Raw genomic sequence first — 26,518 nt, 5'->3', positions numbered from 1 at the left:
TTGGGAGAAGAGACCAACATTCACCTGGCTACAACGTCCTTTCAGGCAGCTGTAGAGAGTGATAAGGTCTCCCCTCAGCCTCCTTTTCTCCAGGCTGACCACCCCCAGTTCCCTCAGCCGCTCCTCAACAGACTTGTGCTCCAGACCCTTCACCACGTCCATTGCCCTTCTCTGAACATGCTGCAGCACCTCAATGTCCTTCCTGTAGTGAGGGGCCCAAAACTGAACCCAGCACTCGAGGTGTGGCCTCACCAGTGCCAAGTACAAGGGCACAATCACGTCCCTACTCCTGCTGGCCACATTACTCCTGACACAAGCCAGGATGCTGTTGGCCTTCTTGGCCACCTGGGCACACCGCTGGCTCATGTTCAGCCGGTTGTCAACCAGCACCCCCAGGTCCTTTCCTGCTGGGCAGCTTTCCAGCCACTCTGCCCCAGTCCTGTGGTGTTGCCTGGGGTTGGTGTGACCCAAGAGCAGGACCTGGCACTTGGCCTTGTTAAACCTCGGCCCATGGATCCAGCCTGTCCAGATCCCTCTGCAGAGCCTTCCTGCCCTCGAGCAGATCGACACTCCTGCCCAACTTGGTGTCATCTGCAAACTGACTGATGATGCACCCTATCTCCTCGTCCAGATCATTGATACAGATATTAAACACAAGTGGCCCCAAGATGGAGCCCTGGGGAACACCGCTTGTGACCGGCCGCCAACTGGGTTTAACTCCGTTCACCACAACTCTCTGGGCTCGGCCTTCCAGCCGGTGTTTTACTCAGCGACGAGCACACCTGTCCAAGCCCTGAGCCACCGGCTTCTCCAGGAGAATGCTGTGGGAGACCATGTCAAAGGCTTTGCTGAAGTCCAGGTCAATAACATCCACAGCCTTTCCCTCGTCCACTAAGGGTCACCTGGTCAGAGAAGGCAATTTTTAAGGCCACATCTCCTTCGAGAGTGACACATGGCAAAAAACTTGAGATATTTAGCCGGCACCTGCCCAGGAGGGCAAAAAAACGTTCAGCATGGGGGAGAATCTCCTGCCTGGACCACGCTGCAGAAGTTGTTTTGTCCCAGCAAAGGAGTCACTTGCAGGGGACGGGTGCAGATTTGGAAAGGGGAAGAACAAAGAGACGATTTTAGAAAGATGCCCATGATAGGAAATATTTTAATACCACTGAGTCACAATTTTTAGTACAAACAATCAGCAAAAAAATGCATTTAAAAATCCCAGCTGGTCCCATTCCCACAGCCATGCATCCCATAGAAAAGTTAATGCAATTTTATATTAAAAGAATAAAAAAAATTCTTCTACACAATGCTGTGCTCTTGATATAAAAACGCCTTTTTGATTGATTTTTTTTTTTTAAAGCACGTGTTTCCTTTTCAATCCTCACTGCAGTAGCTTTTGGTGTGTATTTTTGGAAGGGAACCCCGTAAGTTGGGTTCAGCCAACCAAGCACCTGATGGGTGAAGACAGACTATAAGCACTGCTCTCCCCTGATGGGTGAAGAAGACATTTTTACAGGGGGTCTGCAATTTAAAAGAGAAAGAGGGCTGTTAGTCCCACATGACAGAGAGAGAGAGAGAAAAATCACACACCCCCCCCCCAAAGCAAAAATAGCATCGCTTCCCCTCCAGCACGGACCAGGACCCAAAGCAGCACATGGGCATAAAAAATAATGGAGGAAAGCTAAATAAAATACAGGGAAATAAAATAAAATAGAGCAAAATAAAATAAAATGGAGTAAAATAAAATTTAAAAAAATCAGCTCCTTCAGCTAATTGGGATTACAAAAATTAAAATAATAATAAAAAATATATAATCAAGCTCTTTTTGGTTGATTTCTACTATTTTTTCCCGCAGGTTAGCTGGCATAGCACATGCAATACGGATGGACGGATGGAGGTACGGGGAGGTTTGGGGGATTTACAGATGAAATTGGAGCTACGGCGTTTGCAGAGCAGTTAGTAACGGTCCAGACGAGGTACAGGGAGGCGGAGGCAATTAGCATGTCGCGTCTGAAGACTTCACCGCCTGCTCCAGGGGATCCTGTCAGGGGAAGAGGGATTTGGACACAGCGGGGAGGCATCAAAATTCACGGGTCTGTCCATCTGCTACCCAAAATAGCTGTGCTGGGCACCAAAAATAAAAACAAACCACTGCTTTGTGTTCAAAGCCCCCTTTTTGCCTGCTTTAATTTGCACAACGCCATTTGTTCTTCTGCTTAACAAGGCCACATATTTGTGCCTGGTGAGAAATAAGCCCAGGGCTGATTTTAGCTGGCAAAGCTCAGCTGGAGCACCAGCAACCGGGCTCGAATTAAGAATTAATACTAATTAAAAAAATGTTGCTTTTGGGTAGCAATGAGGCAGGGGTACACTTGCACCCTGAAAGCATCCCTCTGCCCACAAAAGCGGGACACAGGGATGCTCGAGCCCGGGGTTGGGCTGGGTCTGATGGGGGTGGGCAGCAGCTTTATCCTGGGAGAACCAAGCGCCAGCTTCACTCCCCGCTTGCTCCCAAAAAAAGGAGGCAGAGTGGGGGGGTCACAGCACAAAGCGCCTCTGTGCGGCACACCCCCGCAGGACCAGCACCATGCCCCCATGGGACCGGCATCGCCCCGTCGCTCTGCAGCATCCGCGTGACAGACGGACGCGGTCCAGCCACCCACGGTCCCCAGGGAGGCCGACCCGCCTGGCTGGGGTGGGGGGGGCCGGCAATGACGGATACAGAGCCATGACCCCAAAAAAACCCCTATTTTAGAGACTGGCGCTGCAAACGATGCTGAAACCTGGAAGATGAGGAGGAGAAGAAAGGTCTCGTGGGGCATCCGGTGACCACACAGGGTGGGACCGCCAGGGTCTTGCCTGTTTTTGGGAGGGGAGGGAGGCGCTGGGTGGCAGGAGGGCAGGATTAGGGGTCAGACGTACTCCCGAGCCGTCGAAGGCTGCGACTGCCGGTAGTACTGCTGTCCTCGCCGGTCCTTGGCAGGGCAGGAGCAGCACAGGAGGGAGCCCCCCAGCAGCATGAGGCTGGCGGCCCCCCAGCCGATGAAGAGAGCCGAGCCGAATTCGTACCTACGGCAATAGAGGAGAGCATCAGGGAGGAGGGTAGCAAAGGCAGAGGTGCAAACTGAGGTGGGCACAAGGATGCTTAAAGCCCTGATGAGGCTACGGGTGATGTTGAGGCAAATGTTGGATCTTCTTCTCTCCAGCCATCCCCACCTTTCATGTTGGCCAGATCCAGCTACTAGGCTTCCCCCCACTTCAATCGTCCCTTGGGCTGAAACTCCATGTGAACGTTCGTACTCTGTCCCAGCGCAAAGTCGGCAGTGATACCAACTAAAGCTTTAGCATCGGGGAGATCTTCTGCAACGTGGCAGCTGTGGGGTGGCATAGGTCCCACCCCGTGTGGCACATCTGCCTACGAACCTGCACGCTGCCAAAACCGGCAAGGGAAGGTCCTGTGGGAAGAACAGGGACAATCTGGGATTCAAATAAAGAGCATCTCCTGAGCTGGGCTCTTACCTGGCGTTGATGGGGACCTTGCTGGTTTTGAAGAACTCGTAGGTCACCTGTGTTGCATACAAAGACACGGCAGCCAACGTGCACAGACCTGGACATAGAATCATAGAATGGTTGGGTTGGAAGAGACCTTTACAGGTTAACTTGTCCAACCCCCGCCCCCGCAATGAGCAGGGACAACTTGAATTAGACATCAAATGTTGAACAGCAGCAACACCCAGTCCATCACCAAACCTTTCCCCTTCCTCCATCAAACAGCTTTTAAAATGTGTTTGAGGTCTCCTGCATGAGAGAGATGCAAAGGCTGGAGCTGCCTTACCGGAGAGGATGAAGAGGACACCTCCAGCAACAGCAATGCGGCTCTTGGTAACGGGATCCTCGTCCCCAACTTTGGTGCATTTCATGCCCACCACGCTCACGATGATGCCAAAGAAGCCCAGGAGGAGGGAAATCACCATGAGAGCCCGGGAGGTCTGTATGTAAGCTGCAAGGCGGGGGCAGGGGGAAGAAAAGCCACTCGCCAGCGTGTGCTTTCAGCCAAAGCCGGTCTCCGAAAGCAAGGTCACCTCGTCCCACGCTGGGGATGAACCCGTCCTTAACCCTGTTCTTGCTGCATGGCTCCTGTGTCACTTCTTCCCCACGCGGCTGATGGGGAGACCTCAGCCTCGACCCAAGGCACCGCTCCCAATCCCTTCCCTGACCTTCCTCCCTGCCACACTCATCCTCGCCATGATTTCCCGGGCTGGGAAACACCTCACCCACAGCGGCACCGCAGTGCCCAAATGCCCCGGGGGTGATGCACAGCCTCGGGGGTTGTGATGTCCCCATGGGGCACTGTCGGTCCCCAAACGTGATGCCCACCCTGGAGCTCAAACCCACAGGGGCAGGGGGGTCTCAGACACACAAAGGGGCTCAGACCCATGGGGGGGGGGCTCAGACACAGGGAGGCTTGGGGGCCAAGAGGGGCCCAGAGGGGCTCAGACCCGCGGGTTGGAGGGGGGGGAGCTTGGACCCATACTGTGCTCTGATCAATGGAGGGGCAAAAGGGGTTCAGACACTTTTGAGGGGGGCTCAGGCGCATTAGAGGGGCTCAGACCCATGGCTGAGGGGATGCAAGAAGGGCTCAGACCTGCCGAGGGCTCAGACCACTGGAGGGGGCGGGGGAGTGCAGACCCACGAGGGGCTCAGCCATGGAGAGGGTACAGACCTGTTTGCGGGGGGGACTCAAACCCACAGAGGGGCTCAGACTCATAATGGGGGGAGGTCAAACCCACAGAGGGGCTCAGACCCATTTCGGGGGGAGGTCAAACCCACAGAGGGGCTCAGACCTGCAGGGGCGTGAGGGCAGCTCAGAAACATAGGGGAGCTCAGACCCACGGAGGGGCGGCTCTATGCCACGGAAGGAAGCGGGGCTCATCCCCACGGGCCCCCCCCCCGCCCGTACCCACCGTCGAGGGAGAGGAGCGAGTCGCGGAGGCGGCACTGGACCTGCCCGGTGCTCTGCGCGGCGCAGCTCATCCACAGCCCCTCGTGAAGCCCCACGGCCGTGATGATGGCGTCCCCGGCGTACGAGCTCTGCCTCCACTGCGGCAGCACGGCCGCCGCCAGCGCCGCCGCCCACCCGCCCAGCGCCGCCAGGTACCCGGCCAGCTCCCGCGCCCCACCGCCCATCGCCGCCGCTTCGCGCCTGGCCGCGCCGCGCTGCCCCGCCACGGCCCGCCGCGGCCACGGCCCTCCAGGCCACGCCCCCGGCCACGCCCCCCGGGAGATGGAGGGGGGCGGGGAGGGTTGAGGGGGGTGATTTGGGTCCTTGGGAGGAGATTTGGGGACTGGGGGGGATTTGGGTCTTGAGGGAGATGGGGAACCCCCAAGTGACAGTGGAGGGAGATGGGAAAATGGGGGTCCCCAAGGGAGGCAGGGAGGGGGGACTGGGGGAGGTGAGCCCCCACCCCATCCATGACTGCCTGCACCCCCGCAGTGGCCAGGACCCCCTGCCGCGGCCACAGAGGCCCCGGGGGTGGCTCCAGGAATTTAGCAGGGGAGCGGGGAAGGGGGTTGTGCCCCCCACGCCGCCGGGCCTGACCCTTGCCTCTCCGCAGGGGGACCTGGGCACGCCGCCACGGCGTCAACAAGAGCCGGCATTGATGGCGGTGTCCCCCCTGCAGGAGGGGGACACGGGGTGTGGGGGGGACACGTGCCACTGCCCCGGTGACACCAAACAAGCGGCAGCCCCGGGACCTGGCAATCGTTAACCGCCCTGGCCTCATCAGCAGTCTGCTCACGCGCTTGGCCAGCCGGGGTCGGACACCGGGATGGTGGGCAGCCGCTGGCGGGACCAGCCATTCATCCCAGAGACACCGTCCCCCAGGACCCCCCCTATCCCACCCCAATGCTGAACGGGACCTGCCCTACGCCCTCTCCAAATATTATGGGGGTGTCCGGCTCCGGCGGCGTGGGGCAGGATTTATTTACTCACATTCCCCGGATGGTTATGGAAATGGCCGGGGCTGGACACCGGCAGGAACAATTCGATGCCCTGTTCGGGGGTGCCACAGTACTCAATGTCCTTCTTGTTCAAGGACAGTTCCCTCCTCCCCAAAATCATGGGTCCCTTCCCACGCAGCACAAGCAGGGTCCAGGGGATGCTCCAAGATGCTGGGGGTTGCATTGCCCCTGCTAAAAATCCCCTGGCACCCATGGGACCTGCTGGCCCCCCCAAAAAGTCACTCTTGTCCCCACAAACACCTTTGAGGGGTTGCACAGCTGCAAAACCCTTGGTTAAATGTTTGCAAGGAGGGAAGGACGCGTCCCAACACCAGATGACAGCCAAAGGGCAGGGGGACACAGCAGCCTCCAGCCCCCCACCCCCAGCAAGCAACAGCTTAGAAAAAAAACACCTTTATTTACCCATTTTCTGCAGAAGGCACTTAAATAGCCGCAGGTTCAAGTGAGCGGAAAGGCACATGTCTGCTACCATGGCACCGGGTCCTCACCCCTAAAAGAGCATCCCTCCCTTGTCCCCCATGTCACCCCCCAGAGTCTCTGTGACCCCCCCAGGTCAGCTCTGCAGGGGGGATGCTGGATGCCACAGGGGTGGTGCAGGGCATCCCCCAATTCCCCATCCCATGTGGGGTGGGGACAGGAGGGGGTCCCATCCGGCAGACCCATGGCTGAGCAGCCTGAAGCCACAACGCTGGTGTCACTGGTCCCGGCAGGGACGTCCTGGTCCCCGTGGGACGTCACAACTCGTCCTTCCCTACCGCGATGGCAGCTGGTGGTTCCTGCTCCGGCTCCTGCAGCAAATCTCCCTCTTCTGCACCGAAAAGGATCTTCACCAGGTCGTCCGCCTGCACGCGCTCCTGTGGGGCAGACCCACGGGGATAAGTATGGCCGCTGTCCCCCCCAAAAAACCCACCCGCTGCCCGGGGAGGGAGCTTACCCGCTCGCTGTGCCGAGGGTCCAGGGTGAACCAGAGGGCGATGGCGCAGCGTTGGCCCTTGGTCACGGCTTTCACCCCATGGGGGTTCTCCGAGCCAGAGGAGAAGCCCACGGCACGGCCGCACTGCGGCTGAACCTCCGCCTGCAATGGATGGGAGACCCCGGTGAGGATGCGCCCGGTGGGTGAGGGGATGAGTTGGTCCTCCCCCAACCCAACTTCATCCCTTGGGGTGGCACAGGGGATGGGGCCAGCAGGCAGGAGCTGGGGTTGGTGCTGCACGTGGATCCTCAGGGAGCCAAGCTACTTACGGTCTCAGTCTTGGCATCCAGCTCAGTGAAGTAGAAAGCTCCTCCTTCAAAGTCCCCATTGAGGTAGAGGATGGCACTAAAGGAAGCAGGGGACAAGCAGAGGTGACAACCATCACTGCAGCTCCAGCAAGCAGGCGAGTCTGGAGCTCCCCCAACACCATGGCAAGAGCCAGAGGCAGGAGAGCCCAGGTTGGGTTGTCCGTGCACCGCACCCTGCTCCTCCCAACTCAGGTGCCACCAAGCCATGGTGCCCTCAGGTGGGGAAGCTCTGGCTGATAGACACCACCAATACCTGTAATCCCGGAAGGTGTAGGCTGGAGGTTCCTTCACGCACACCAGTGCCTCTGCGTTGAGGATGCAGTTGTCCACGTGCACCTCGTGACTGTTGTCACTCCGGCCTTCTTGCTTCTCTAGGGTGGAATGAGACCTGGCATGTCAGGACCCCTTTGTCCCTGCAGGACCAGGGTCTGTCCCACAGTGTCACATGCTTGGAAGTGACAAGAAAGTCACCTGTAGCCTAAAACCCTTCCACTCACTGGAGCGCAGACCATGAAAGGCCATTTGGGTGGCACAAGCCTCTGTTGCCTTGTCCCATGGCCTTCTCTGTCCCTTACAGAGAAGACAGAGTTACTGAATGCCACCTTTGCTTCAGTTTTTAGTGCTAAGGTCGGCCCTCAGGAAACCCAAACCCTGGAGGTAGGACAGAAAGTCTTGAGAAAGGAAGACCTTCCCTTGGTCAAGGAGGATTGAGTTAGAGAACACCTAGGCAAACTCAGCATCCACAAATCTATGGGCCCTGATGGGATGCACCCACAAGTGCCCAGGGAGTCAGCAGTTATTGCTAGGCCACTCTCAATCATCTTTGAAAGGTCATGGAGAACAGGAGAGGTGCCTGAGGACTGGAGGAAAGCCAATGTCACTCTGGTCTTCAAAAAGGGCAAGAAGGAGGACTCAGGGAACTACAGGCCAGCCAGCCTCACCTCCATCACTGGAAAGAGGATGGAGCAACTTATTCTGGGGGTTATCAATAAGCACGTGGAGGAGAAGAAGGTTATTGGGAATGGTTAACATGGATTCACCAAGGGGAAATCATGCCTGACCTATCTGATAGCCTTCTATGGTGGCATGACCAGCTGGGTGGATGAAGGGAAAGCAGTGGATGTTGTATACCCTGACTTCAGCAAGGCTTTTGATACTGTCTCTCATAACATCCTTGTTAGCAAGCTTAGGCAGTGTGGGTTGGATGAGGGGTCTGAGATGGGTTGAGAACTGACTGAATGGCAGAGCCCAGAAGGTTGTGGTAAGCGGCGCAGAGTCTAGTTGGAGGCCGGTATCTAGTGGTGTGCCCAAACGGTCAGTGCTTGGTCTGGTCCTATTCAACATATTCATCAATGACCTGGACTACGGGACAGAGCGTACCCTCAGCAAATTCGCTGATGACACTATGCCAGGAGGAGTGGCCGCCACACAGAAGGCTGTGCTGCCATTCAGTGAGATCTGGACAGGCTGGAGAGCTGGGCAGAGAGGAACCAAATGAAATTCAGTAAGGGCAAGTGTAGGGTCCTGCACCTAGGGAAGAACAACCCCAAGCACCAGTACAGGTTAGGGGTTGACCTGCTGGGAAGCAGTGCTGCAGGGAAGGACCTGGGAGTCCTGGTGGACAAGCAGCTCTCCATGACCAGCAGTGTGCCCTCATGGCCAAGAAGGCCAATGGTGTGCATTAAGAAGAGTGCGGACAGCAGGCTGAGGGAAGTTCTCCCCCTCTACTCTGCCTTGGTGAGGCCACATCTGGAGTTGTGTGTCCAGTGCTGGGCTCCCCAGTTCAAGACAGACGGGAACTACCGGGGAGAGTCCAGCAGAGGGCTGCGAGGATGATGAGGGGCCTGGAGCATCTCCTGTATGAGGAAAGGCTGAGAGAGCTGGGGCTGGTTAGCCTGGAGAAGAGAAGACTGAGAGGGGATCTGATCAACACTTATCAATATCTAAAGGGTGGGTGTCTAGAGGAAGGGGCCAGACTCTTTTCAGTGGTGCCCAGTGACAGGACAAGGGGCAATGGACACAAACTGGAACACAGGAAGTTCCATCTGAATATGAGGAGAAACTTCTTCCCTCTGAGGGTGACTGAGGACTGGGACAGGCTGCCCAGAGAGGTTGTGGAGTCTCCTTCTCTGGAGAGATTCCAAACCCACCTGGATGCAATCCTGTGCAACATGCTCTGGGTGATCCTGCTCTAGCAGGGGGGTTGGACTAGATGATCCCTTCCAACCCACCCTTTCCCATCTGTGAAACTGTGAATCTCCATGGCCCTCCAGACACAGCCTCTCCCAGCACCTGATCCCAAGTGCCTCTGAGTGCTGAAATCCTGTATGGTATGAAGCCACCTGCCCCGTTGGAGGCAACCAACAGAGCTGCTCATCTTCCCAAACCAGGCTTAGGGACAAGCTTCCCACACCTTCCTTTTGGGAAAAGGAGCAGGTTAGGGAGCAGCAAGGAGGTCTCCAAGGAAAGGTCCAAGACCAGAACACCCCAGCTGTTGGAGGGGACCCAGACAGGACAAGAGGCTGAAGGAGACTTTCTTGTCCTTGGGTTGTGCTCCTCCGAGGCCATGCTCACCATCGATGGCTGTGCGGCACACCAGGTGGGAGTAGGAGAAGTGGAGCGGGACCTCCAGGCGGAAGTAGGACTCCATCATATGCCGCACCTTCTCTGTCACATTGTAGTAGAGGTAGGCGCTCCGCAGTGGCACCTTGCCCTCCTGGCCCAGCTGTGAGGGACGAACAGGACGCATGCTCAACCTTAGGCAGGTTGGGCAAGCACGGGCAGCTGCCTGCCTTCAAACCCCCCTCCCTTGTGTCTGCAGCCTGTTTCTCCCCCTGCAGCCACCCTAACCTTGAGGGCCTTGAGGACAGTTACGCCGTAGAAGGTCTCACTGGGGGTGTGAGGAGATGTCTTCCCACGATAGCCATCCCCGGCCGAGGCAGCTGCCTGCAAAACCCAATTGGTGTTACCGGTCTGACTTCTGCGCCACAGGATGGGACCCTTCAGCAGCCCCTGCCCCATCCCTGCTCGCTCCTCCCGTCCCCATGCTCACGTTGGTGAGTCTCTGCAGCTCCCGGCACTCCTCAGCAGAGAGGACTCCGTCCACCACGACCCGCTGGGAGCCGTTCAGGGTCTTGGAGTTCATGGTGACACTGGCTCCTTTGTACACCAAGGGGCCACCTGTGGCACAAAAGGGATCAGGAGGATGCAGGGATGGGTGCCACCAACCCTGGGGTACAGCACTGGGAGAAGCTGTGGTCCTGCCACCACCCGCGTGGAGGGACTGTGGGCTGGCAGCAGGGACATGAAGGTCCCCATCCCACCTCCCCTCCTGGCTCCCTGTACCTTCTCGGATGAACTTGCTCATATCTGCAGACTCCTTGGCCTTCTCCTCCACCAGCGTCTCGATCTCCTTCATGAGGTTGCCGATCTCCTCCGAGATGCGTGCCGCTGTCTCCCGTTCCACCCTGTGTGTGCAGCAGCCATCAGCTCCACTGCCCCATTGTTCCCATGTTGGGAACAAGGGGCACCAGGGAAAGGACAGGATGAGTTGTCTCCAGGGGCTGGTGACAAAGCTCAAGGCTGGACAGAGTCATCTCAACACATCCCTCACCCCGAGCTGCTCAGGATGACTGACCCATCCCCATCACCCCAAGGGCTGATGGGGAGCTAAGTTCTGCCCTCCAGCAGCCTCTTCCAGCCCCAACACCAAAAAACCCTCCATGGCAGTAGCTCCATGGCCACGGCCTTTGGCCCAAACACCACAGTGGAAGAGGGGTACGTCCCATTGGTCCCCCCATTGGGTAGTCTTGGCCATCAGCTTGGGAGAACACTCACTTTTGTTTCTCTCGCAGCCTTTTTGGTATCACTTCTTCGGGTGTCCACGTGTCCTGCAACCAGAAGAACAACATCATCAGAAGTTGGATCAGGATCTGGCTGGGATGCAGACCCCTCATCCCCTTTCCATCACCACTGCGTCCAGCCTGGTAAACCACCACTCACCGGGTCCACGAAGGGGATGCCGAAGACGTCATAGCTGAAGAAGAGCAGCTCCTTCTCCATCAGGCTTTGCTGGCGGTACGCCTGGATCTCCTGTGGCGAAGGGCAGAGGGACCAGGTGAGGGCACGGCACGAGGGCTCTGGAAAGACCCCAAGCAAGGGCAGGAGGGTGCTGGGTTTACATCATTCCCATGGTCCTTGCGCCGGACCCGCAGCCCTGGTTTCCCGGTCCCTCCGGCAGCTGGGAAGCAAGTGGCTTTCCCCATCATGCATGACCTTCCCTGTCCCGTGTGGATGAGCCCTGGGGAGAGGACGGGGGAGACAGAGGCACAGGCACGTCCCTCCTGCAGGAAGCTCTTTAGAAGCAGATTCCCTTCCCTGCTCCAGCTGACATGGGGCAGAGATCTCCATCCCTGCCTACCACCTCCCAGGCAGCACCCAAGCATCTGGATCCAGCTATTTTGAAGCCACATCCTCCCCTTTTAAGCAATTTCACTTCAGTTGTAGAAGTCTGTAGCAGAGGTGGGCTCAGATCCTCCTAAAAAGTCTGTCCGTCTGCCTCTCGCAGACCTCTCCCACAAGAGCTGGTCCATTTGTGCAAGCCATCAAGCCTTCACTTGGCCAAAGATATTTTGCCAGTGATGTTTTTCAGTCTCTCAGCTATTTTCCAGCTTGTTGGCTCTTGCATCCATCCATTCCTCTCCACCTTGCCACCAAAGGGCGGCTGGACCAGAGCAGACCCATCCAGAGCAGACGCCACAACCTCTGCAAAGGTCCCCAAGGAGGGCAGAAGATGTCCCTTGGATGGCTCATCCCCGCTGGCCGCTCACCTCTCGGGGTTGGATGGGTCCTGCCAGGTTTTCCCCCAGGACGGCAGTGTAATAGGCCAAATTCTGGTTCATCACCTCATCGTTTGGGAAGAAGAGCAAATACGTTTTGGCACATTCAATGGCTTTTTCGTAATTCCCATCTGCAAAGAGAAACGTTACGTTATGGCACGACCAAGAGCATCAGAGACAAGGCAAACACGGATATGGAGGAGAAACGAGAGAAAGACCTTGTTGTTCTCCAAAGGATCTCCTAAGTAGGGCAGATACCCTGGAGCAAAGATAACTGCTGCCACAACGGCAAAATTAAGAGCCCAGGGTGCTCTCCTGCCTCCAGAAATCACCTCACCAGAAATCAGGGCCACTGCTTGGGTAGTTTTATGGCTTGGAAAACATCTTGAAGCCTATTTCCAGACAGCAAGACCCAACCATTTCCAGCCTAACCTGCAATTTTCAGCCACTTGAGCACCCTGACCCACTTTCATCTACAGGATGGCAGCTTTTTGATCTTCTTGGACTTCATATATTTTTTTCCTCCTTTTGGAGAAATTTGCACAGTAACAGTTTAGAATTTTCTAAGGAGGTGATTAAAAACTAAAATAAAATTAGGCATATTTGCCTGGGTTATAACTAACTGTTCTGGAGAGGGAGGGTGCCTCTGAGGTTTGGAGCAAGAGGTGGAAAGAGAAAAAAAAAAATGCTTCTGCAGGCTGTTATTTTACTTGGAAAGTGAAGCTGCCCAGGAGTTGGGCATCTGAAGTGACATGGAGGATTACTGCAGCCAGGCACAGCGAGATCCAGACCTCCTGGGGAACATTTCATGCTGGAGAAGCACGCCTGTGTGGACCTCATGAAGTTCAACAACGTCAGATGGAAGGTCCTCCACCAGTATCAGTGAAGACTGGGGAATGGATGGGTTTAGAGCAGCCCTATGGAGAAGGACTTGGAGATAGCAGTGGATGAAGAATTGGACATGAGCCGGCAGTGTGTGCTTGCAGCCTAGAAAGCCAACCGTGTCCTGGGCTGCATCCCCAGCAGCGTGACCAGCAGGTCGAGGAAGGGGATTCTGCCCCTCTGCTCCACTCTGGTGAGACCCCCCCTGCAGTACTGAGTCCAGCTCGGGGGTCCCCAGGACAAGAAGGACATGGAGCTGTTGGAGTGAGTCCAGAGGAGGCCACGGAGATGATGCGAGGGCTGGAGCACCTCTGCCGTGGAGACAGGCTGAGAGAGTTGGGGTTGTTCAGCCTGGAGAAGAGAAGGCTCCGGGGAGACCTTAGAGCCCCTTCCAGTCCCTGAAGGGGCTCCAGGAAAGCTGGAGAGGGGCTGGTGACAAGGGCAGGGAGTGACAGGACAAGGGGAACGGCCTGAAGCTGCAGGAAGGGAGATGGAGATGAGATCTGAGGAAGAGATTCTTGCCTGTGAGGGTGCTGAGGCCCTGGCACAGGTTGCCCAGAGAAGCTGTGGCTGCCCCTGGCTCCCTGGCAGTGTTCAAGGCCAGGCTGGATGGGGCTTTGAGCAACCTGGTCTCATGGAAAATGTCCCTGCATCTTGGGTTGGACTAGATGATCTTTGAAGGTCCCTTCCAACCCAAACCATTCTATGAGTCTATGATTTCTGCCTGTGAATAATGGCCCATGCAGAGCACGATGTCCAGCGCTGATGGCCAACAGAGGACAGGGCAATGAGCTGCTTACTGTTGTAGTAGGCAAATTGCAGGTAGTTGAAGTGTGAGGGCAGGAAATCCTCCAAAGGCTTCTCCCGGCCGGGCTGCGAGGCCAGCTCCGTAACGCAGCCCTGCTTGCAGCTCAGCACCTGCATGTAGTGATCTGGGAGAGAAAAACCCCATGTCACTGCTTGTGGTCACCCAAGGGCTGGTGGACCTTGAGGGGTCTCCACTCCAACCTCCTGCTTGCCACACGGCTGTTGACAGCTTTTTGGTGGTGGAAACCCTCAAGGATGGTGGTTGTCCACCTCTGTGCTGCTCTCTGGGGAAGGAGTGACCATCCTCAGCCTCCCACCCTTGTGTCGTGGTGACCCTCTGCTGGTCCCTCTCCTGCTTCCCCACATCTCTCTGGAATTTGGGGTGGTTCCTGGGCATCACTCCCAGTGCTGAGCACAGGCAAACACCTCCAGCCACTTACTGGCCACACTCCTAGCAAAACCTAGGATGGGGTTTGCCCTCTTTGGGGACCCACTCCCCCTGGTCTTTGGGGACTACCACCCCCCCACCCCAGGACTGTCCCCAGCTCTTGAGAAGGGACGCAGCACGGGTGGCTCCCACCTGTGATGGCCTGGAAAAGGTCCGCATTGTACTCCAGGTAGTTGTAGCCCTCGTAGTCGTAGGGTCCCTCGCAGAGCGCGCGGCACTCAGTGTCCGCCACAAAATACTCTTCCAGTGCCTTCTCCAGGTGCAGGATGGCAGCAGCCGGCTGCTCCTCCGTGTAAAACCGGACACCCAGCCGAAACTCGCTCTGCGGAGGGATGAGAAGTGATGGTGGGGGCTCAACGCCCCGCTCCCTGTGATGAAGCGCCTGGGGCACCTTGTCCCCATGGGGTGGGGATGGACCTCCAGCACCAAGGTGGCATCTCATGAGCTTGCTGAGCCAACAGCCGTGGTGCGACCCCCCCCAGGTCCAGCAGTGGATGGGTGTTTTGGGAGGGGTTGCCCAAGGCGGGGGGGGGGGTGTCTCACCAGGTGAGGTTTGGCCTCCAGGTCGGTGAAATCATCCTCGCGGACGCCCGCCATGGCTTGGTAGTACTCCAGGTTCTGCCTCATCTCCTGGTGCCCGGGGTTGGCCACGAAGAAGGTGTGTGCGGCCGCTGCCGCCTGCGCCGGCCGGTTCATCTAGGCGGGATGGGGGGGGGGGGGGGGGAGACAGCGCCCGCCCCGCGGCGCAGACCCCCCGCGGGGTACGGAGGGGACCCCCGTCCCCGGGGCGTCACGGTGGCCGGGGGTCCCCGCAGCCCGGATGGAGGGCGGTGACGGGGGGCGGCTCCGGCGAGCTCCGACGTGGCACTGCGGGGGGAGGGGGGGGCAGGGGAGGGACGGGCAGGGCCCGGGGCCGCCGTCCGACACCCCCCACCCCACCGGGGCGGACAATCGGACCCCTCCCGGGTCCCGGGGACCCCCCCCTCCCCGGATCACCCACATCTGGTTCTCTCGGTCTCACCCCACCATCACCCCCCTCCGGCTCCGGGATCCCCCCCGGGCATCCCGCCCATCCCGGATCCCCACCCCCCGCCCCGCACCGGAACACCCCCCCCCTACCCTTCCCGGGGTCGCTGCCGGTCCCGCCGCCCCCAGACACCCCCCCCACGCCCCCGGTCCCGCCGCCGGTCCCGCACCTTGAAATAGGCGACCTGGAGGTAGTTGTAGGGGCTGCGCTTGATGAACTCGCGGTCCAGCTCGTCGCCCAGTCGGTACCGGGAGGGCGCGGCGGGCCCGCAGCCCCGCAGGCAGGCGGCACGGCGCAGCAGCCCCCGGAAGAAGAGCAGGTCGCGGAGCACCGGTTCGGGCTGGGGCTCGGCCCCCTCCGCCGGTCCGGCCGTGGCGTTGGCACAGCGCAGGCGGCACCGCACCAACCGGGACCGCACGGCGGCCCGGGCCCGCAGCGCCCGCTCCATCTGCAGCACCACGGCGGGCCAGTCGCCCCGAGAGTACGCCTCGGCGCCGGCGGCGAACAGAGCATCCGGTGGCTGGGCAGGCAGCGGGGGGGTCGACCGGTACCGACCCCGGTCCCGGCTCCGGTGGCGTCGCCGCCCGCGCCAGCAGCACGAGCAGCGGCAGCAGCGCGCGCAGCGCCATGGCCGAGCCTCGGGGCCGCGCCCGCGCGCCACCCGTCCCGCCCCGCGCGCGCGGACGCCCCGCCCCCGAACCGGGCACCGGAGCGCACCATGCCCCGCCCCTCCCGCCTCGCCCCGCCCGTCGACCAATCAGCGCCCGCAGCCGCGACGCCTGTAGCCCCGCCCCGCTACCGTTCGTAGTCACGCCCCGCGGCGGAAGCTCCGCCCCGCTGGGCGGAAGGGGCGTGGCGCGGCGGGCCGGTAATGGCGGCGGAGGGCGGCGCGGAGCTCGGCGGCGGCGGCGGCGGCGGCGGAGCGGGCCCGGCCTTGGCTCTGGCCTTGGTGGAGGGCAGTACGGGCCGCGCCGCCCGCGTCGCCGACCCCGGGGACCTGGTGGCCCTGGCCCGGCAGGTGCAGCAGGTGAGGGTCGGGCCCCGCTGTCGCCCCGCCGTCGCCCCGCCGTCCTCAGCCGCCGGCGGGCCCGGGGCCTCCCTGCACGTCTCGCTGCTCTCTGGTGTCCCGGTGCTCCCTCCCCGTACGCCCCCGTACCTTCCCGTGTTCCTGGCCCACACCGGTTACGCCCTGGTACCTCCCGCGGCCCCTCAACGCCTCCCGCTGTGCCTGGCAGCCCCGCGGTGACTCCCGGAACATCCCGGTACGCCCTGCTGCCTCCCGACACGTCCCGCTGCCTTCAGTCCACCCGCTATGCCCACGTGCCTCTCCTGGTCCGTCCCAGCACCCCCCGAGAGCTCCTGTTCCCCCGACGGTGCCTCCCCGTCTGTCCCGGTGCCTCCCCGTCCGTTCCGGTGCTCCCTTCCACTGCCGCCCAGCGTGTGAGGCAGCTCCCAGCGCCCAGTCCCTGCTCCACGGCTGTCACCCCAATGTCCGGGGGTGCCACGGCCGCCCCCCAGCTGCGCATGGGGCAGCTCCTGCACCACCACGGCCCCGGTAAAGCCCTGAGCGAGGCCACGTCCAGTGTGGTCCGAAGGGCCGTGGCTCTTCCCCGTTCTGACTAATCCTTGTTCTTCCTCGCAGGCGGACGACTTCATCCGAGCGAACGCTTGCAATAAATTGACCGTCATTGCCGAGCAGATCCGGTACTTGCAGGAGCAGGCTCGGAAGGTGAGGACGCCTCTGCGAGCTGGGCAGAAGGCTTGTCGTCTTGTGCTTGTGAGGGAGGTTAACATCTGTCTTAACTGCAAGACATTCGGGGAGAGCTGGGGCCTGGATGTCAATCGTGGCCAGGAGCCAAGTAGAGAAGATTCAGTGGGAAAATAGCGAGGGTTTGTTGTCTGGTATCAGCTGGGGATGGGGGAGGGTTGGTTTTGGTGCTTTCCCCGAGTCCTCTGCACATCAGGGAGGACTCCTGTTAAGGTGGAGGAGCGAGAGTGGCCAGTCAAAAGCAGCTCGGGTGTCAGGAAGGACAGAGGGATGATGCTGGTTTTTGGGACAGGCGACTTGTCACCGCAGCGTGTGGGCTGTGCTCATGGGAGGACTCGGCGCAGTGGGGTGACGACGTGGTTCTGGCTGGATCTGAGTGCCTGGGAGAAGATGAGCTGTTAGCTGATGACGGGCTTGGCTTTCCAGTCTGTCCCAGCTCATTTGCTGGAGCAGGTGGCCCCAGCAGCAAGCCCAGGGGAGTTGGCTGTCTTCTTCAATTCAGACTTCACCCTGGGGATGAAATCTCAGAGCCTGAGTGGGAAAGGATCTGCCAGTCAGTGCGACTGGCCCGCTGCCATCAAGGCCACTACGTCATGTAATCGTTAACTGGTGGAGCTGTCAGCTGGTCAAGCTGGGGAGATGAATTCCCCTTTGTTTGCTGTCCCTTCCCTGGGGGACTGCAGTGGGGAAGTCCCCAGGGTCTGGCAGCTGTGAGATGAGGAACGAGTCCTGCACGTGGTGGGGTCAGGCACAGAGGTGAACCTGGGGCTGTGGTGAAGATGTCCTTGATGCTTGGTGGTATCTCTGCCTCTGTGGAGGGGGGCTGGAGCTCTGAGGTCCAACTGACAGGGAAAACCTGGAGAAAACTTTCTCTCTTTGGAAAATATCTGCTTCCTGGGGCAAGTGAAAATGGGCTGCGTGAAGCCAGATGTGCGCCGAGGAGGACAAGGCCTTGCAAGCGGTGTGCCAAACGATGTATCTGGGCCTCTGGCTGAGAGGTGACAGTGTGCTGTCATTTTATTTCAAGTGTGGAAATTTTAAATTTGATTTTCAGGTCTTGGATGAAGCTAACAGAGATGCTGATCTGCACCACGTGGCCTGCAACCTTGTGAAGAAGCCAGGAAACATTTACTACATGTACAGGCGGGAGAGCGGCCAGCGATACTTCTCCATCCTGTCTCCCAAGGTGGGTGGTAGCAGCCCTTGAGGAAGCAGGGAGGGGAAAAAAAACATGTTTGTAGTGCTTGGGCACTTCTGGACCTCAGACAAAAGCACCAACTTGATGGAGGCATTTGTTGGCTCCTGCTCAGCTGGCGTTTGTCCTTGGTCTGAGATACTCTGCTGGTGTAAGAACCATATTATGAAGTTCTCTTAGCTCTTGGTGGATGGTGGGCAAGACGACCTTTGGTGCGTGGACCTGAATTCTGCCTCTTGGTCCCTGCAGTTCTTTCTCTGGAAGAACTGCGAACCTGCCCTGGGCCTTCCCTGTCCTCTGTGGCTGTCTGGCAGCACGGTCTTCTCAGGGGCTTCAGGCTAGGGAGTGAGTTTGTGGTCTTGGAGGTATCCTCCTTCCAGGCCACCTGTTTTATTAGGTGTAGGGTGAAGGCTTTAGAGCAAAGCATGGAGCATGCAGAGGAGCTCTGTGCAGGTCAGGGAGATCTTGTATCCCCAAGCCTGCCTGTGTCAGCAGCACCTGGTCTTAGACTTGGGATAGTTGAGCTTATTTTTAGGTTAGAAAAAGGGATAATCACGTAGCTGGGTCTTCTTCAAAGGTAGTAGGGCTATCCAGCGTGGGCAGAGGTTGGGCTGAGGGACAGCACAGCCCAGCTCCAAGGGAAACTGAGCAGCCACGTGAACCTTTCCTTTCTCTTCCAGGAATGGGGGACCAGTCCCCATGAATTTCTCGGTGCCTATAAGCTCCAGCACGACATGTCCTGGACTCCATTTGAGGACATTGAGAGACGAGATGCTGAAATAAACATCCTGGATAAGCTGCTGAGCCGGCAAGCTGCACTGCCGCCGTGTACAGAGCCCAACTTCCAGGGCCTGACCAAGTGACACAAGTGACCACAGGGGACCCCCGAGCAGAGTCCCTGTGTGAGGACACGCGGTGCCTGCACGCTGCCAAAGGCAGAGCAAGGAACGAGACCAAGAAACAAAAGTGCTGATGCTGCCAGTACTTGCTCTGTGCTTTAATGAGACTAATTCTGCATTCAGCCTTACTGGATTTTCTAGTAATTGAGTAATTTATTTCTTTGACTGATGCCAAGCTGTAGCGAGAGGCAGATAACATCAGGTGGAGTCAGTTCCAAGAGGGCTTGGGGCAAAAAGTAAAAATCCTTGGGGTAGATGTGATAATGCTATAAAATATGTCCTATCTGTCTGGCTCTGGTGTGCCTCACTGTGACTGCCTGTGGCAGGTAATGATTTCAGGGCTGGATGTTGCCCCTCGTTAAAATGCCGGTATTCAGGAAGCTCTGTGGCCTGGGAAGAGCGGCTGAAACCCTGTCTGTTGTGACTTGAGTCTGTTGGTCTGTGTCCCAGCTGGTCCGAACCCCAGAGTGTGGCACACAGGGTGACCTGGAGCTCTCTTCTCTGGGAAGAGCATCCTCAGAAGTGCCACGCAGGCTTCAGGTGCTCTTCAGAAGGTGGGTGTTTCACAGTCCTGGTGTGTTCCCCTTGGCTTCGAGTGGTTTGGCTGCCAGGAACGTGCAGGGACACTGAATGTCTCTGTGCCAGAGCGGTGGAGGAAATAAGATAAATCAGTCTTGATCTCAGATGTACCTCTGGGACAGGCCCTGTGTCCTGTCTGCACGGCAAGCATCCCTTTGGCTTTACCAGGGAGACTCGGTGGGACTGGTAGGACATGTCCAGCTTCTCTTTTTTCCAGCAAGAACTGGGGAGAGGCAAAGATCAGAGCTGCTCAGGAGATGTCCTCCCTGCCGGACAGGGCTCCTCCAGGAGCTCGCCAAGGTGGGAATGTACTGATGGAGAAGATGTCCAGGTTGGATCCTGGCATGTAACATCAAATCTATGACTTGTTCACCTCCCTGAGATGATGAGATGGCGACCTTATCTGCCGCTCAAGGCATTGCATGTGCACGCTGGCCTTAGCCGCCTCCTCCTCTGGTGATGTGTGAAGGTTGGGGACCATTTGTGGAAGGGGAATTGTGACCTGGGGGTCTGGGTCTACCAAGGGTGGAGGTGGTGCTTCTCGGTGGAGCCCAACCACAACAGCAGGTTGGGCTCCACCGAGAAGCACCACCTCCACCCACACTTGTAGTTGAGCCCTTGGGGACCAGCACCATCACTGGGGCTTGCCATTGCTGTAATTTATTCCCTCTCCTCCAGCCTCCCTCTCTTCTGGTTCCCATAACCCTGGCACACCCTGGGGACTTGCCTTCAGAGATGCTTGGGGCTGCTGGCAGCACCGATTCCCCATGGGAAGACCCGTTCCCTGCTAGGATGGGAGGTTTGAGACAGCTCTCTGGCAGCCCAAGGTTGTTTTTTTTGTCCTGGATTTTCTTCTCGTGGCTCAGCCCCATCCCAGCATGGTTCAGCCTCCTGTTCCTTGGAGACAATGCGGGACGTTTCAAGCACTTTTTCCCAGCTCCCCCTCCCTCACTTGGAGTGCAAGGGCAGGTTAAAAGCAATGTAGTATTATTATTATTAGACCAGGGTATAATTAATTCCTTATCGAGTCACAAGTGTCTAATTTGATGGGTTTTTCCTCCTGCTTGTTTCATCGCCCCGGTCTTATTTTACTGCATGTTATTAAATCTTAAATTGGAAGGGAGAAAGTTAATTACTGCATGGGCTTTGCCATGGTGCTAATTACAGCAACATCAGAGATGTTCACATGTGTTGATTTATGCTCCTCTGGGAAGAGGGGATTCCTGCCCCAGTTTTATCTCTGTTTCCCATCATTAAAATCTGTACAATGACATGTGTGAGGGGATCAAGGTGATGTCTGTAGACCTTTGTAGCTTGTGATTTCATATGCTGGCCTTTGGTGGGATTCCACGCGTACTTTCCTACATCTCCAGCAAACACCCCTGACCCTCTGTACCCTGTAACTCTCCAGCATCCTGCAGTTCCTCTGGGTGCTGGCAAGTCTTTTTCTTGGATTTCTCCCCCAAAAACCCACCAGCTTTGTATGAAAATACACAGAAGGTATGAAGAGGTAGGACATGGAGATGATGGTGGGCTCATGCTCGATGCTGTCCGCACTGCAGGAAGCGGAGATACGGCTGCTGAATGGTCCCACTGCGATGCAGGGAGGTGATGCTGGAAAGGGGGAACCGTTCCTCCAAAACAGCTTGCCCAGCATTGCCATCTTGGTTGTTTTTTGATCTAATTAAACCCAAAGAGCTGAGGCAACATCAGAAATACTGGAAGGTGCTGCTGCAGACCTGAGTAGCCAGGCAAGGATGGAGCTGGTGGCAGAAAGATGAGCTGGAGCCTCCTGTAATGCTTGCAGCGAGGATGAGTTTCTGGAGAGCCAAGGAGCTGGTGCTTGGTGGAGGATTCCCTGAGTCACTCAAGGCTCACGATCTCGTCTACTCGGCTCACCCTCTACCAAGCTGTTGCATTTCTGGGTTTTTGACTGGACGGGGCAGTGATGTTCTGTTCCTGCTGCAGTACAGAATGCATTTCCCAGATAAAAAGGTTAAAAATCAGCTGTCTCCTGCAAGGCTTTGTTTCAGTTCATGGCTTCATCTTGAAAATTCATTTTGAAAATATTCCTCTCCTCTCTGTGAGCACTCAGGACAGCAGTGAACCTGGTCTGAAGGCAATGGCTTGCTCCAAAATCCCCAGGGATGGGCAATATTTACAGGAGAAGACAGAGATGGGCTTCTGACACCATTAACATTGGGCAGAGCGGGTTTTGCTCCATCTTTGGACGTGCAGATAAACCAGGGCTCGTTTAGAAGGGCTGGCAGAGAGATGCTCTTAACGTCTGATCTGCCCCTGGGTGCTCCCCGGAGCTGACGTTTGCTGACTCTTAGGGCTGCCATGAGCTGCCTTGTCTTCTTCTGGTCCTGAGAGATGGATTTATTAATGGCTCGATGGTGAGAACAATAACTGAGTGAAGGAAAACATCTCTCGGATGTGCTAAAATTGCAGGAGGCACTGAGCCAGGGCCGGGCACTGCAGGCAAAATTAAAAAAGATATAGAGGGTTTTGGTTTTTTTTTTTCCAGTCTTTTTCAGATGGTTTTCAGCTGCCCAGAGCAGGGATTTTTAACCACAGGCTTTCTGCTGCTTCCACATCACCTTCTTGTGCTGCACTACAAGACTCACAGGTCTTCTTGGCTTTTAAAAATTGAATTAAGTCTAAACAGATTTTCTGTTTCAGGCCAGATTTTGGCTCCTGCTTTTCCACTTGGCAGCGCCTGGAGATTTTCTTCTTGTGCCCTTCTTCCTGAAGGGTAGTTTTTATTTTATCTGTGGGGTTTAGGGGTTGTAACACCCCCTGAGTCTCCCAGCCAGGAGGAGTCTCCCAACAAGAGCAGTTGTGGCTTTTTGGCCCTTTTTGTTTCAGCTTCAGCTCCAGGCAGGAGAAAAAAAAAAAAAAAAAAAAAAGAAAAAATTGAGGGAATTTGGAAACGGTGATGCAGGGATGCACCCTGTAGGGGAGACTTTATGCCCTCCGCGTGCTCCCGCAGCCCCTGGGTGCACGCACGGCGGCGCGTGCTTGTCACGGAGGCTGCTGCGGGCACGGCCCCGGGGTGGACGGGGTCCCCGGGTGCGGGCAGACCGGCAGCCGTGCTCCCCGCCCCCCCCCCCCCCCCATGCACAGCACGGACCCCCAGGCACCGGCGCGCGCGCCCCTCGGAGGCGGCGCGTGCCCGCGGTGGGGTGGGGCGTGCCAGCCGAGCAGCGCCCCCTGCCGGCCGCGTCCTTCCCCTCCCCTGGCGGCCGCGCCCCTCGCCACCGCCCCGCCCGGCGTCTGGTGCGTGGTGACGTCACGGCGACGTGCCCCTGTGCCTGAGCCGAGGAGACCCCGCAGCGAGCTGCCAACGCCCGGCGGAGATTCTGAGGTGAGCGGCGGCGCCTGGGCGGGCACGGTACCGCCGTGACCCCCCCCCCTTCCCCCCATCCCCTCTTCCCCATCGTCCGGCCCCGCACAGCCGGCCGGTGCGCCCGTCGTGTGGGAGCCGCCCTTCTGGGGCCTGCGATGCCTGTGCGGGGCCTCCCCGGGCAGCCGCCAGCGGGGTGTGGGGGGCCTTTCCCAACGCCGCGGGGCAGGGTGGTGGTGGGGGGGATTGCGGTCTCACGCTGAGCTCCCCTCCGGTGCCGGCTGTGGGGGGCTCGGCCTTTGTGGGGTCGGGTCTGCCGGGGGGCGGCGGTGCCAGGCCTTCTCTTCCCCTCCCCCGCTTCCTGGAGCGGCGGGCGGGGGCCGGACCCTCGGCCGTCGGGAGCGGCGGCAGGAAGCGCTCCCGCTCCTGGGCTGGGTGTATCGGCGATCGCGGGGGGCCCGGGCCTCGCTCCCCGCGGGGACTGCCCTGCCCTGGCTGTGGCGGCGGCTTCCTGCTCCTCCGTGCAGCTTGGCTGCGCTCGGGGGCTGTAGGGAAAAGCCCCGAGGGTCAGCTTGCTGCTTGTGGGCTGCAGGTTGGGCTCTTTGGCTTGTTTCAGGCGAACGGCGCCGGGCACCAGAGTGCTCTGAACCGTAGCGGGGGTGCAGTGCACTGTGAAAGGCTTAGCCTAAGCTGTATGCACTGCAAAAAAGTCAGTTCCTACACGTAAAGGAGTTGGAGGCGCTTTTTCACGTTTGCTTCCCTAGGTGTGCGGTCATTGGCTTACCTGAAGACTGTCTCGTAGCTGTCCTTATAGAGTGCCAGTGATGTCGCTGGTTTTGGCTAGGGTAGGAGCCACTGCTACTTCGAGGGTTGCTGTTGGCATGCATTTCTTTTTCTCCTTTGAAATGTCATCAAGATGCATGTACTACAGTGCCATGTCACCTAGCTGCGTCTTAAAGGTTTGTTTTAGTGATCTGGACTTGAGTAGTGCATTTTCCTATAAACGGGTAGAACTTGCAGCTGGTGGCAACAGACAGGTAGCTGTGAACTCAGCAACCGACGTTTTGAAACCTGTGCTTAATGAAGAATTGCAAAATGGTCAGAATTCCTGTTGCCCTGTCTGTGTGGGCACTGCAACTGGTGGAGCCAGAGCGGCTTTGCTACCCTCTTTTGACAAAAGCACGGGGAAGACAAGGCCTTAACGAGGAGGCCATGTTAGATGACAACTGTGTAGTCAGAAGTAGTTCGGTCTGGCCATCTGTGATTGTCTTTGTCTTGTGTTCATCTGTGCTGCTTCTCTCCTAGGAAAAGAGGTGCTAGCTGTCTTTATTCAAAGTGTTAAATTGCAGTGCTCCAAATATCCTTTTTTTTGGAAGGATATTTAAAACCTGAATCAAGCTCCTCCTATTGCTAATCGGAATAACTCAGTAAAGCACTTAAAGCTTCTCTCTTTCAGTTAGCAAAAGGGTCTTATGCAAAACCAACTTTAGATAGAAAGCCTTTGTATTCAGCTAGCTATACATGGAAAATCTGTTGTTCTGCTTTGTAAATTGTTCCTTCTTGTTAGCGTAGGATTACAGGGAAGGCAGTATAGGCAGATGTGTATTTGAAACAGGTCTTGTGGATGCATGTAAGTCTTGAATCAGCATATTGCTAACTGTAGAAATGATTTTGTGTTTAAACTGTTCACTTGTGTGCTTCACTAACAATGAGGAAAAGGATTTTTAAGTCTTGGCAAGGAATAAAAACTACTGTGATGCAAGATAAAACATGTTTGCAGTTTGGTAACGTGTTCTGGGCAGAAATTTTAATCATTAGATTTGCATACTTTGAACTTGGTTATTCATGGCCTGCAACCGATGCTCTTAGTTCATTGTATGCACTGCTTTGGGGTTGGTTGTTTGCCTGAAACTGACGGCAAGTTTTGGGAAGTTTATGATGTTTACACTGTTGAATAGAAATGCTCTGGAAGTCCTAGGGTGACTGGAGTGTATGAAATGGAAACTGTAGATCTTCTACTAAAAGAACAATAGTAAACAGAAATGGAGCCCATCTGAAACTCCTAGGGATTTCCTTGATGAGTGTGCAACGTGCTTTTCTTACTTTCCTGTAAAGCATGTGAAAGGCCTATGTGAAGTGCACCATGAAACTGACCGCTAATCCTGATGCAAAAGTTCCTTCTGGTTAAAATCCAGCTGTAGTAGTAAAATAAATTTCCAAGTCTTATGAGCATAGACAGCCGGACATCTTAATTAAAATCTTTTCAACAGCTATCTGTTGCCCTACAAGCTTCAAAGTTAATGCAGCATATGATGTAGCTGGGTTCCAACCCCGCATCTGGCTCCTGAGAACTTGTACAATAAATGAATATGCATCATTGCAGTTGAGGTGTGTGTAATCTGTTTTACGCTAATGTGAGCGCTCACAGCTTTTAAAAGTCATCCATGGGCTTGTGTATCTTTGCCCTCTATTTCCTCTGCCAGCTTTTTGTGGTCAGCCAAGCTTTCACGCTGTCATTAGGCTCGATCATATGAATTTCAATAATCCGAGCTTCTAGAGTAATAGCCTGTAAGGAGGACTTGTAGGAGGAGGTAGTTATCCTCGCTCTTGACGCTCCGTTCCTGAGGAAAGAACACCACCTTTTTTGTAGATGATGAAGGTGTTGTCAAATTAAATGGAAGTGAAATTGGTTTCTGGTACTCCAGGTAGTAAGAAGCTCTCTTTAACTGCTTAGCATGTTGTAGACTTCTCCCTTGGCTCCTCTCACCCCATTATGCTAAATGCAAGTGAACCCCCCCTTATTTTTAGTATTTAATATATGACAAATAAAACAATGTATTGACTAGATAAGCTTTTATGCTGAAGTTTTAAAGAAATTAAGGTATCTTTACACTTCTGCAGCCTATTATAATTTAACTAGGTGGCTTCCTTCAAGCCTTGTTTAAAATAGCTTACACTGTACTAGCCAAGGGTATCCAGCAGAAAGGACTACCCATAGAAATGGTAGGTAAACCCCTTTCACCAGAGTATCTCCTAGGGCTAAAGCCTGGCGCAAAGTTATCCCTCCCTGAGTATGTATGGCCCTGCATAGGTGGTGATTAGCTGCCTCTTGCAGCCCCTGGTGCATCTTTGTGATGGTGTGCATGTAAATGCCTGAGGTAAGTGACCAAAATGGCATTAAGGCAAGGTATTCCCAGCTTCTGGTGGTGGATTGTTGTTGGGTGGAAGAACTGGGTTTGTTTATCCAGTCCTAGGTGTGCAGTAAAGTGAAAATAGTGAATATGAGAAGCAGAGTTTCAATGTTGCTGTCATGTAATTGATCTTTATAATCTTCCCTTTGAGTTTCAGATAGTGACTTCTGTTTTAAAGAGTTTTAAAAATTCAAATTACTGTTTGGCCTGTTTTCTCAGCCGTGAGAGAATTG

The 26,518-nt window shown here is 56.5% G+C and overlaps 4 protein-coding genes across 9 annotated transcripts in view; 2 read left to right on the top strand and 2 right to left on the bottom strand.

The window, feature by feature from the left end:
* Positions 1 to 1,138: 1,138 nt before the first annotated feature.
* On the bottom strand, positions 1,139 to 5,196 carry CLDN19 (claudin 19). 5 transcript variants are annotated; one of them, XR_008580103.1, is made up of 6 exons: positions 4,965 to 5,196; positions 3,836 to 4,000; positions 3,520 to 3,607; positions 2,923 to 3,069; positions 1,923 to 2,041; positions 1,139 to 1,521 (listed from the first exon to the last, which is right to left on the bottom strand). XR_008580103.1 is itself a non-coding variant. In XM_054849679.1 (5 exons), the coding sequence occupies exons 1-5, from the start codon at positions 5,185 to 5,187 to the stop codon at positions 2,747 to 2,749; spliced, it is 660 nt and encodes a 219-aa protein (XP_054705654.1). In that variant the 5' UTR covers positions 5,188 to 5,196; the 3' UTR covers positions 1,139 to 2,746. The 5 variants fall into 5 exon arrangements, 3 of the variants coding, with proteins under 3 accessions (XP_054705654.1, XP_054705655.1, XP_054705653.1); XR_008580104.1 differs by lacking the exon at positions 1,923 to 2,041 and having other exon boundaries at positions 2,860 to 3,069; XM_054849679.1 differs by having other exon boundaries at positions 1,139 to 2,783.
* A 1,202-nt stretch (positions 5,197 to 6,398) lies between these two features.
* On the bottom strand, positions 6,399 to 15,948 carry P3H1 (prolyl 3-hydroxylase 1). The gene is given in 16 exon segments (XM_054849876.1): positions 6,399 to 6,875; positions 6,956 to 7,096; positions 7,264 to 7,339; positions 7,556 to 7,673; positions 9,877 to 10,027; positions 10,153 to 10,248; positions 10,355 to 10,482; positions 10,648 to 10,769; positions 11,140 to 11,192; positions 11,305 to 11,394; positions 12,132 to 12,271; positions 13,823 to 13,954; positions 14,410 to 14,599; positions 14,821 to 14,973; positions 15,474 to 15,854; positions 15,856 to 15,948. Coding segments are annotated over 16 exon segments (2,169 nt in total). The 5' UTR covers positions 15,934 to 15,948; the 3' UTR covers positions 6,399 to 6,755.
* Positions 15,949 to 16,140: 192 nt separating this feature from the next.
* On the top strand, positions 16,141 to 19,245 carry C21H1orf50 (chromosome 21 C1orf50 homolog). Its single transcript, XM_054849877.1, has 4 exons — positions 16,141 to 16,331; positions 16,947 to 17,033; positions 18,127 to 18,258; positions 18,948 to 19,245. Exons 1-4 carry the CDS (start codon positions 16,176 to 16,178, stop codon positions 19,128 to 19,130), a joined length of 558 nt encoding a protein of 185 aa, XP_054705852.1. The 5' UTR covers positions 16,141 to 16,175; the 3' UTR covers positions 19,131 to 19,245.
* A 3,741-nt stretch (positions 19,246 to 22,986) lies between these two features.
* The window catches only part of CDC42 (cell division cycle 42), a 29,551-nt gene continuing 26,019 nt past the window's right edge, over positions 22,987 to 26,518 (top strand). For both annotated transcript variants that reach the window (XM_054849435.1, XM_054849437.1), the window contains exon 1: positions 22,987 to 23,115. The gene's annotated coding sequence lies outside the window, so the exon portion shown is untranslated. The remainder of the gene's footprint in view (positions 23,116 to 26,518) is intronic.

Source organism: Grus americana, chromosome 21 (assembly GCF_028858705.1).
Source record: "Grus americana isolate bGruAme1 chromosome 21, bGruAme1.mat, whole genome shotgun sequence".
In the NCBI taxonomy this organism is placed as follows: Eukaryota; Metazoa; Chordata; class Aves; order Gruiformes; family Gruidae; genus Grus; species Grus americana.
This window is presented reverse-complemented; position numbering and strand designations above follow the sequence as displayed.